General features: G+C 43.0%; 1 protein-coding gene across 1 annotated transcript; it reads right to left on the bottom strand.

Annotated features, from left to right (window-relative positions):
* Positions 1-328: 328 nt before the first annotated feature.
* LOC308524749 (ubiquitin-ribosomal protein eL40 fusion protein-like) lies at positions 329-10,559 on the bottom strand (the record flags this gene model as incomplete). The annotated part of the gene is made up of 2 exons (XM_081099298.1): positions 329-708; positions 10,526-10,559. 2 exons carry the CDS (start codon positions 10,557-10,559, stop codon positions 329-331), a joined length of 414 nt encoding a protein of 137 aa, XP_080955424.1.
* Positions 10,560-11,499: the final 940 nt, after the last annotated feature.

Here is an 11,499-nt window from a genome sequence, read left to right as displayed (position 1 = left end):
TTGTATAGTCAAGGCTGAGGGAGGGACTAGGGAGTTCACCCAGTTCACTTAAATTCGGTATTATGCTGAGCGCGTACTGTGTTGCAGGCATCAGGCATGGGGAGTGCAGAGATGGAAAGAGACACAGTTGCTTCTCTTGAAAAGCTGATTGTTGAACAGAGGCATTTATGTATGTATGTATGTATGTATGTATGTATGTATGTATGTATTTATCCTGCTTCAGTCAAGAAAAGGGGGACTATTGAGGCCCCAGGGCCAGGGGTTCAGGTAGAGGACTGCCCTGCAGGCTGGAGGAGGAGGTGGTGGAGGGGCCTTATTTAACCCTGTTCTAGAAGCACAGATGGTTGGTGTGGCTGTGCTTCATGGCAGTTGATAGCACAGGGGCCCAGGTGGGCAGAACACCTGCACAGATCACCTTGTACTTCTGGGCGAACTGGCGGAGGGAGGGCTCACGATGCCTCCGCAAAGGAAGTGCCAAGTGCCAAGGGCGAATTCTTTCTGAATATTGTAGTCTGAATGTGCGCCCATCCTCCAGCTGTTTGCCCACAGAAACCAGACGCTGCTGGTCAGGCGGGGGGCCCTCCCTGTCTTGGAGTTTAGCTTTGGCATTGTCAGTGGGGTCCCTGGGCTCCACCTCCAGGGCGATGATCTTGCCAGTCAGGGTCTTCACAAAGAGCTGCCGTTCTGTGTCTGCTGGGGATGCTGCTCCTCATCGAAGAGAAAGAGCTGAACAGAGATTTTTATTTTTCAATTTTTAAAAATTACTGTTGAAAGTATTACATATATCTCCCTTTCTCCTCGATTGACCTCTTCTAGCCCGCCCCACCCTCCAACCCAGGCCTTCACCACCCTATTGTCTAAGTCCATGGGTTATGCATACCTGCATACAATGAACAGAGACTTTTAAAAAGCTCATCCTGATGAAGATCTATATTTAATTTCCTCAACGTTTTATGAGCACTTTAAGAGCAATATTTATGGAGTACCTTCTAAGTGCTAGATATGATACTAGTCTCTTTCCAGTTCTCATGACAACCCTCCTGTGGATATATTTTATTATTTCTGTTTTCCAAGGAGGAAGCTGAAGCTCGGAGAGGACAAGTATATTGTCCAGCTCTTAGCTGCTAATCGAAAATTCAAACAGCTTCTAAATTAATTGAATGGACCACGTGTTCTAGGTGCTGGACACACAGCATCTCATTGAATCCTCACACCACTAGAGAAGAGGGATTCTACTGTTATCCCCATTTTATGGGCTGGAAAACAGAGGTTGAGTAAAATTAAACCAAATGCCCAGTCACAGCCCATGTTATGGACTAAATGTTTGTCTCCCCCCCCCCCCAAGATTGATATGTTGAAATCCTAGCCCCAATGTGATGGTATGAAGAAGTGGGGGCCTCTGGGAGGTGATTAAGCCATGATTGCTCCCTTGTCATTTTGTGCCCTGTGAAGATGCAAGTGCAGCTAGCCATCTATGAACCATCTTCCCAGCCTCCAGATCTATAAGAAACACAGTTCAGCTGTTTATAAGTCACCTAGCCTATGGTATTCTATTCTAGCAGCTTGAACTGACCATGATAGTTAGTGTAGACAGAGCAATGATTCAGTCTCTAACCATTAGGCAACTCTTCTTTCCCCCCTGTGCTTTTCAATCAACAGTTGCACTTCGGCTCTGCTTTTCTCCTCCCTTTAGTAAAAAACTGAGTGAATGAAAAAGCCAGTTTGAGCATTTTCTTGAAAGGCCAGGCGTGAACCTGACTGGAGGAGAAATTCCCATTAGAATTCTGAGGCTCAGCATACAGCAGCGGAACCAGGGCGGTGAAAGTGCCATGCTAATTAAGTAATTACTGTAACTCATAAATGAAACATGAGGTTGCCTTTCTAAGAGAATCCCTGGAATAAGAAGTGTTCATTTTGCCTGGGACCCTGGTTGATTAGTGCCTAAGAAATCCACCTTCTTCTACGGAGAAGTGATGGAGAAGCAAGGACTATTTCATCCATTATCTTTTCGGATCCTTACAAGGACCCTTTGGAGATATACGGGGAACATTTGGTGTGGGATTTTAGTGGTCAGTTGATCGGATCCCTCCTTTTGAATCCCGAATCATTTGAAAAATATACACAATAGTCAAGGATTCCATCCAACTTCCGACGAAGTGAGAAACGGACCACTGGGGATGAGCTTTGGAAGTGGCATTTAACCCCTTTCCTGGCCGAGCTCCTTAACACAGGTCCTGACTCCTTTCCAGGGGCTCTGCTAAGCATGGGCCAAAGTTCCTCTTCCTCTTTCATCTGGTGTCTGAAAGCTTAGGTAGCTTTGCGGACTTCTTGGAACTTAATTTATAGCCAGCCAGTGAGTGGAGCTAAAGCTTCATGAGACAGCTGCTTGTCCTGCAGACCTGCTCAGGAATTCCGGCTCGAATGTTTTGGCTTGGTGTGTGTTCAGGTCCTTCCTCACCTTGTGGAAACAGTCTCACCGATAAACTTATCTCAGCCTGGTGGGGCGGAGGGTCACACTTCCAGACGGTCTCCTTGTGTCACACTTAGCTACTCCTCTGCCCTGGCCCCTAGCATCCTGGAGCTAAATCCATGCAGCATTAGCAGAATTTTATTAAACTTCCCTACCCTGGAGGGAAACAGAGCTGAAGAAATCCTTTAATTCTTTGGTGCAAAGAATGAACACACATAGGCACTTTAACTCCTTAAGCCAAACAGGTTGTTTAAGCCACTGGTTGCAAACTTAAAGGCCCACAGGGGTCAGGCAGGAAGCATTACTGGGAGAGGGGAGCTGGGTGCAGACAATAGGGACTGGTGGGGATTATGGCAGACTGAAGAGCACACTGTGCTTTCTCGGGGGGGGGGGGCGGGGGGGGGGCAACAGCTCCAGCTCCGGCCATTGTAGCCAGGTGGGAATGCAGGTCAGGAGAAAGTGTAGAGCGGGATTTCTTGTGAAATGTCCTAGTTTTTAAAAACACTTTCTGGCCAAACAAACCACTTCTGTGGGCTGTATAGTGTGTGGACTATCAGTTTGAGAACCCTGATTTAAGCTGTGAGAAGCTGGCTCTGGCTACTTTCCGCCCCTCCCCCCCCCCCGCCCCCCCACTTCTCCTGATCACTCTGTCCTATTCGACTTCAATGGAAGTGGCTGTTGATCAGAAGACCTTGTAGTTGGTCTGGGGAAGAAGCTATTTTGGAAATATTTGGACCTCTTTCGGTGAAACCCGAGCATAGCATTTACTTGCTCATTCATTCATTCATTCATTCAATAATTCAACAAATATTAAGGCACTATTTTAGACACATACCATACTCTAGGGGAGCAGGAGTGAACATGGCACAGCTCTCAAGAAACTAGAAGTCTTATGAGAGGTGAGCAAAATAGTGCTCTTAATGATTCTGTATGGTCACGATTTTTAATGGCTGCCCAAGGCACATAGGGGAACATGGATGACAGAATTCTTCAATACCTTTGGGAATCGGGAAAGAATTCTCAGATGAAACAGGGAGACAAAGCAGAGATTCAATGGAGAGTGGATTGGATTTAAAATCCCTTGCATAACTGATCCTCTGTGCTTATTTTTGTTAAAGCCATTATTTTATGCTACCTCCTCATGCACAATTGCTTCTGATATTTAAAAAAATAATTTTTATTTTAAGATAACCTTACAAGAAGTTGCAAAAATGATGGCGATTTTCTTGCACCTTTCACCCAGTAATGACAATATCTTACATAATCTTAGTTCTGTTTATTTATTTCTTACAGAGCTGTCTTCATACTGCTGTTGTTCCTTACTCCTCTCACTTAACAGAATAGTCTACAGAACTTCCTTTATCATAAATTTATGGTAAACATGTACTTTAACATTTTGGTGTTCCATACTCTAAATACATTCCTTGCTGTTGGCCTGGCAATAGAATTCCAACCAATTGTAGAGGATACTTCCACTGTTTTGTTATTATAGCATTGCTGGTGGGCATCTTTGTGCATAAGGCAATGTCCATATTCAGGATTGCTTCCTTAGGATAGGTTACTGATGGTACAATTGCTTAATGGGTAAAAGGTTTTTGATACGCATGTATTGGTAGTTGCTGAAGGAGAGCTGCCTGAAATGAACTGGAGGGGCTGCTGCTCCAGAAGTTGAGGGGGGGACTCCAGGAATGACCTTGAACTGAAAAAGTGCCTTGGCAAGTGACTGCATCTGAAATTCAGCAGAATCCAGAGCAGTAGATCCCTACTGAGTCTCAATCTTGCTGCATCCCCTCATCTCCTGACTGAGAAACCCAGAGCCCGAGGGCTTTGCTGCTCCTGACGTGCTTGCCTGCTCGGCTCCACTGCTGAGACTCGCCTCTAATCGGTGGTGCCCCAGCTCTGGGCTCTTTTTTTCCCTTCCCCGTTTTAGGCCATTTCACTGAAATCTGAGTAAATGATTGATCACTCTAAAGCAAAGAACAAATGGACTTGCTGGGCAATCAGCCTCCCTTCCAGCCAGTGTGCATTTGTGCACCCAGTGGTGGGTGCAATGCCGTCAGCATATGATGGTTGGACTTTTCTGTGCTGTGACAGGCAGAATGATCCCAGTGGCTTGCCTGGGCTGCAGTTAAAGGCTGAACAGGAGCACTCTCTGGTAGGGATGGGATGTTTGGTCCATGAGCAAACGCTAAGCATTCCCACGCAGGTGGAGTGGGGCCCATGGGAACAAGTGCCAAGGTGGGGGGAAGAAAAGCGTGAACTGAACTGGTGACTAATTCCTCCATCACAGGTTAGAGCCTGGCACTTACTTTTTTTCCATATCGCAAAACGATCATCTCTTACCCATGAACAGTCACTACCTGCAAATTGCCACCAGCATCACTACATTTGTTGAATACTTACTATTGTATGTGCCAGGCACTGTGATAGGTGTTTACACTCATGAGCTCAGTTAATCCTACATAGATATTTATCTCTGTTTGAGGGATGAAGAACCTAAGCCTCAGAGAGGATTGTGGGCAGGAGGAGTGCCAGGGTTTGAATTCAGATCTACTGTGTTCTTGCCCTTGCGGTCCTAGGTCTGCTATTGTTGCATGAATACTCTTTAAAAAAAATTCAAGGTGTTTTCCATTAATAGGTGTTTACCAAAATCTCTGTTCCTCTCTTCTTCTGGGGCGCACCAATAGATGACATTCCCAGCCTCCCTTGCAGATAGATGTGGCCACGTGACTAAGTTCTACCTAATGGAAGATGAGCAGAAGTGATGTGCCTTTTTTTCAGGTGTTCTTGTCTTTGTAGCTCGCTGTAATGGAGATTTTCCCTGGGGTGACAGAACGCACATGGGACCGATGGCAGTCTCTGTCAGTGTAGCTCCCTAAATGAGTGTGTGGAGCAGGACCTTACCCCTGTTCCCACTGACAACCCATTCACCTGCCCATACTGTTACACAGACAACTCGTAAACTTCTTTTGTGTTTAGACATTTTTTTGTTCTTACGCCAACACTTTTATCTTAAAAATTCAAGAAGACTCAGCAGGTTTGTTTCAAGTACAGGTCAAAGGGGTTTACAGATGGAGCAAGGCCTGCATACATGGCATGGGGTGGGTAACCTCCTTTGGGTGTGCTTAAAGGGGATCCCAGCATCTTGCAAGCCAAATGAACCCAAAGTTACAGAGAAAGTCACTAGAGGTCCCGTCTCTGTGTGCAGAGATTGGCCCCTATTCTCTCTCTCTCTCTCTCTCTCTCTCTCTCTCTCTCTCTCTCTCTCTCTCTCTCTCGTCACATACAATACTTTTCCTAGAAATAGTAACAGTTAGATTTCTAATCCAATTTAGTGAATCATCAATCATCAACTTTATTTTGTGGTGGCTCAAACTGAGGTTTTATTAGGTAATGATAATCACAGGAGTCTACGTAATTTAGGGCTAGAGGATTTTGGAACTTCTTCAACCCTATGTCTTTTGAAAAACTCTCTGAGGGGTTGAAATGGAGTCAGGAGGTAATTGGTGTCTCTCTGAATCCTGCTGTTGCTATAATATCTTGTAGATTAAGAGTTCTATCCATAACAGGGTGGCTTTAATAAGCTTATGGATTGAAATCAGAGTTGGGATGTTGACTTTTCTATGAGACAACTAGGCTTAAGACAGGTGCCTGGTTGGAATTCTTTCTGTATACCTTGCAGAGGGCTAATAGTTAGGGGACTTCACACTATCTAAAGTATGTAGGAAATGGGAAAAAGACCATTTCTTCTTTTCTTTGTTCATGCTGGTTCTTTGATGTTCAAGATGGTGTTAGTAGGTGTAGTGGTGGTGATGTGATAGATGATACAGTAAGGACAAGACCAGAGGCCATGCAATGCTAATTAGATATGAAAATATTTGAAGTAGTAGTTTGAGAGCACAATGATAATTATGTAATTTTAGTTTTTAATGGCCATAATTATAATATACCTGGTATTTCCAGGAATTTGCTTAATTGTCATGATCACTTCTAAGTATTCTTTGATAGCATCCCCCTTCCTCATGCCCGACAGGCAGTTAGTTGTATATACTCACATTATACCTAGTAAATCTATCTATTATAACATTTATATTAAATTAATTACTCAATTAATTTATTGACTTGGAAAAAGTTTATTGAACTCCTACTCTGTGTCAGGCACTGCAGAGGACATCAGGGATAAAATGATGAATTTGATGCCAATAACTCACAGGCTGCCAGGGGAGACTTAAGTGAATCAGCATTTGCAGAGTAGAGTGATTGGTGTTATGACTGAAGAATGCACAGTGTGGATTGAGGGTTAGTAGAACAGGCATCTACTAGTAAATCAGATTGCAGGTGGTGCCCAGGAAAGCCTGCTGAAAGTGCTGTTACCAGTATCCGTTGAAATATGTCCATAAGGAGAATTGGGAGATGGCTGGGCAGAAGGGAGCTGTTAAGGCAGAAGTAATAGGCAAAGATATGGAGTTGAGAAAGAGTTAAGATGCATTTCAAAAGCTATTAAATAATTTTGTTGGAGATGACAGTAGGGGAAATATAGGCCACACATTGTAAATATTTTTGTGTCTGTCTTGCTAGTTTTTTTAGTTCAGAGATCATGCTTTATATATGTTTATATCCCCATATCTGGAACACCAAGGGTTTCAGCAAATTTTTGTTGAATGAATGAGAGTTGGCTGATTTGGAGTCACTGATGTCTGCTGGTCTCAATTCTAAAAGCTGTTGGTCTGATGTTCAACCCTGTAGGCCCTCAAGACAGGATGGGCATAGATTCCTCCAGCTACGAAACAGCTGGAAATTTCTTTGCAAATGACAAAAAGGAGCACTAAATATTTAATGCTTAAAAGTTAAATACTATTGTAAAAGTAATTTAATATAAATGGCTTTCAGAAAATCCTTATCCATATTTCATGACTGCAATGGATGTCTGGATTCTAATGTTTGTGAGCAATTAATTTTAATAGTTATGTGCTCTCAATGTTCCTCTGTTTTTCTCCTTAGCAGACATCCCAGGTCCATCAGGAAAGTGAAGTTAGACATCAGATGTCACTGTGGACAGAAAGGGACACAGAGCCCTGAGCAGAGGTCTCCAAGTGACAAGTTAATAGGCATCCATGAGCTGCTAAGTGGTACATAAGCAGTGATGCTGTAAAACCCTGAAGTATGGTGTCGACTTGGTGACTTGATGCCTTTATTCTACCCCCCACCCCCGAATAGTTTCAAAGAGTATGTGTTCTCTGTGATTCCATATTGCCTTCATTATATTCCCTTATAGCAATGATAACTGTGGTAACTCTCATTCATTGAGGATCACCTGTGTGCCAAAAGCCACACTGGCACTGTTATAATTTATTACACCAACCATGGAAAATTGGAATTTTATACTTCATTTTTCAGATAGAGAAACTGAGGCTAAAAGAAGAAAGTCACTCAAGTTCATGTAGTGTTTGGTTGTTTTCTGTCTCTTTGGATTGTGAGTTCTGGATCAATAGAGATCTCATCATATTCTCCCCTATAATCCGAACAACACAGGGAAGGGTAGAAGGGTACTCAGTAAATATTTGTTGAATGAATAAATAAATGAACACAAGAATCAGTATTATAAAATTATTATTATTGTAGTAAGCACTTGCCATCTCACAAAGATCTTTTAATAAAAATTCTCTTCTGGGATTGAAGGAATGGTTGATTTCCTGTAATGCAAAGGTCATTAAAATTAAAGTTATTCTCTTAGAGCTTCCCAAGGGGTCTTGAGTGAAAAAGTGAGCCCTGTGTCTTCCTCTCCTCTACCCTTCAGGTTTCATAATAGTGAAAGGTAGGAGTGGAGACAAGAAATACTGATTAAATTTCTTGATTTTTGATCTTTAACTCGGACCTAGGCTTATGCTCCTTTTCATGCTGACAAGAGTCACTTTGTGATCATATGGAAGCCCCAACTTTGGCTGCAATGCACTGTGGAATTGCATGATTTTCTAACACCTGCATTACATGTTGTGGGAAAATACTCTTATCTTTGGTGTTCTACATCTACAACTTCTTTGCCTTGAATACATATATCATTGATTGCTGTATAATATATGCAAAGTCATGTAAATATAGTCAGTCCTCCTAAATGAGTCATGAGGGTTGCACAGGCAGCTTGCCCTTTGCAGTTTTCCACTGAGTGCCCATGGTCACCTGATAGGAGAGATCAATGTGGCTCTTATGGGAGATTTTGGCTGAATGACAGAGCACAACCCAAATTTCCAAATTATGTGTCATATCCCAGTGGGAGGCCATATCAGTCAGTTCAATGGACATTGACTGCTTAATTTGGGCCAAGCTCTGAACTAGTTGCTGGGAGTCCTTGCTAAGATTTGAAGGCTCCTATGGTGAGATGGTCATGGCAGTTAGAGACCAAGGCAAGTAGCAACAGGATCAATGCTTTTTATAACTAATTAGAGGCCCGGTGCATAAAATTGTGCACTCAGGGGAGGGGGTCCCTCAGCCTGGATTGCGAGAGGGCATAGGCCAGGCCAAGGAACCCCACTAGTGCACGATCGGGGCCGGGGAGGGATGCAGGAGGGCTCCAGGGCGTGTCTGGCCTGTCTAGCTCAGTCCCCATCGGCTGGACCCCAGCAGTAAGCTAACCTACCAGCTGGAGTGTCTGCCCCCTGGTGGTCAGTGCACATCATAGCGAGTGGTTGAGCAGCCTTAGCATATCATTAGCATATTACTCTTTGATTGATTGAATGGCTGACCAGACGGGGACACTTAGCATATTAGGCTTTTATTATATAGGATAATACTCCAGAAACAGTGTGGGTGATAGGAGGGTTGCTATTGGCAAAAATTCTTTACAGAGAGGAACCTAGAATTCAGAGAGGCTGAGTAACTCACTCTATATCACACAGCTAGTAAGGCAAAGGTATGGGATTAAAACCTTGGTTTCTCTAAGAGACAGTGTTATAATTTCTTAGTGATGAAGGCATTGGCTGTGTGGAATCATAAGACCTGGGTGTGGACCCTGACCTGTCTTACTAGCTAGTGATCTTGGGCATGTTATCCTACTTCTTTGGGCCAGAGGTTTTTTTTTTTTTCTTTTCGTTCTTTTTTTTTTTTTTTTCAGATTCAGAGGATGGTTATAAGAGTGAAATGACATAATGTTGGTAAAATAATGATCACCTTGTTGGGTATCAACTGAGCACCAAATAAATGGTAGTTGTTAGAGTTTTCTGGAATGTATTTTTTTGTCAAAGTCTAACATAGGATTGAGAATTGGGGAGCAGGAGGTCCCACAGGGTCCTATAGGCTGTGATAAAATAGTTAGGTAGGACCTGTGGTTCTCAATCCATTAGCATCACTTGCGGAGATTTAAAAGCATAATGATCTCTGAACCCACAGATTCTTATCTCTACAATATTATTATTTTTTAAAGGTACCAGTGATTCTAACTGTGCAACTAGATTGAGACTCAGTGGCCTGGGCAATCCTAGGAGACAGATGACTTCGACAGTGAAGCACTGTCCACTCCTACCTCTGTCTCAATGTGACTAGTTCCCAGCCAGTGGATCACTAGTGACTCACTGATCACTTGAGAGTGCTGACAGTGGAGGCAGGGTGCTAACTAACCCAGCAGCCATGGACTCTGCTCTGACGGGACTCAGTCAAAGCGACATTGCTGAGGTCAGGTCCCAGGTTGACCCATGGTGGTGAGAGATGACAAATCCAATACAGGTAAGGAGGGGACACCAAAGCAGTGGTGCCTATAGGACCAAAAGTTCATGTGCATAAACCCTGGTCTTCCTAGGTCTCATCTCAGCCTGCCCTTTTCAGGTAAATTTCTCCACTACAGCAATTCCCAATCATTACATCATGGATGGCATGCTTGCATGTCCTAATTGGTATGATTCAGGTTTTGTTACTATAATGAAGAACACAGACTTGCAAATGGCTTATTTAAAAATTTAATAAAAACATGACAGTAAGATGGGCTTATCACTACTTTTCTTGTTTGCCTTTGTAACCAGCCAAGGACAAGCACAAGCCATCATCTAACTGTAGCGGCCTCCTTACCCTCTTTCACATCTAGTCTTGCCCCTGTTTTCATTCTCCGCCCAGCAGTCAGAGTAATTTTCTTAACATGTAAATCACATTGTGTCATTCTCCAGCTTAAATCTGCTGGTGCCTTGCCATTGTACTAAAAATAAAATGCAAATCCCTTTCTGATCCTTAAGGCCCTGCATAAAATGGACACACCTTTCCACTCACATCTTTTTCTCTCTCCCTGGACCACTGCTCCTGAGCTGTAGAAAGTACTGAGTTCTTTGCCATTTCTGGGATTTTGTGTTTTCTGTTTCCTGTGCCTAGAATTCCTTTATCCCAACCCTTTACACATGGGCTCTTGAATGTTTCCTCATGGGAGAATATTACCTACTTCATTTATTTATTCAAAAAACATTTATTGAGTACCCCCTGACTACCCTTATACTCTTCACTGTGCTACTTGGATTATAGGGGAGAATATGATGAGATGGATGTTGAGATCTGAGGAGATAGAACTCACAATCTAAAGAGATAAAAAATAGCCAAGCACTACTTGAACTTGACTGACTTGATTCTTTGAGTTTCAGTTTCTCTATCTGAGCTGAAATAGCTGCCCACACTTGCTGCCCTGGTCACTTTCCATCACATCACCCCATTGGTTCCCTCCATAGCAATGAGCACCATCATCAGTGATGAGATCTTACTTTTTATTTGCATATCAATAAACAACAGTTATTGTCTCCTGTATAACAGAACCATCTGAAGGCCAGGGTCTTGTCTAACTTATTTATTATTTTACTGCCAGCAGCTAGCACAGGACCTGACATGTAGTAAACATTCAATAACTATTTGTTGAAAGAATGAATAGTTCAATAATTCTGTCACTCTTAGTCACACATTCTGAAATACTTTCTAAAGAGGGAAAGAAAGGGGTGGAATGATCATTGGTTTGCTCAAAGTTGCACATAAGCTAAGTCTGTGGGAACATTCATTTATTTAGTGAA

The sequence above is a fragment of the Myotis nattereri genome (genome assembly GCF_964212035.1).
Source record: "Myotis nattereri genome assembly, chromosome: 9".
NCBI classification, from domain to species: Eukaryota; Metazoa; Chordata; class Mammalia; order Chiroptera; family Vespertilionidae; genus Myotis; species Myotis nattereri.
The sequence above is the reverse complement of the archived record's forward strand: the minus strand, read 5'-3'. Positions and strand labels throughout refer to the sequence as shown.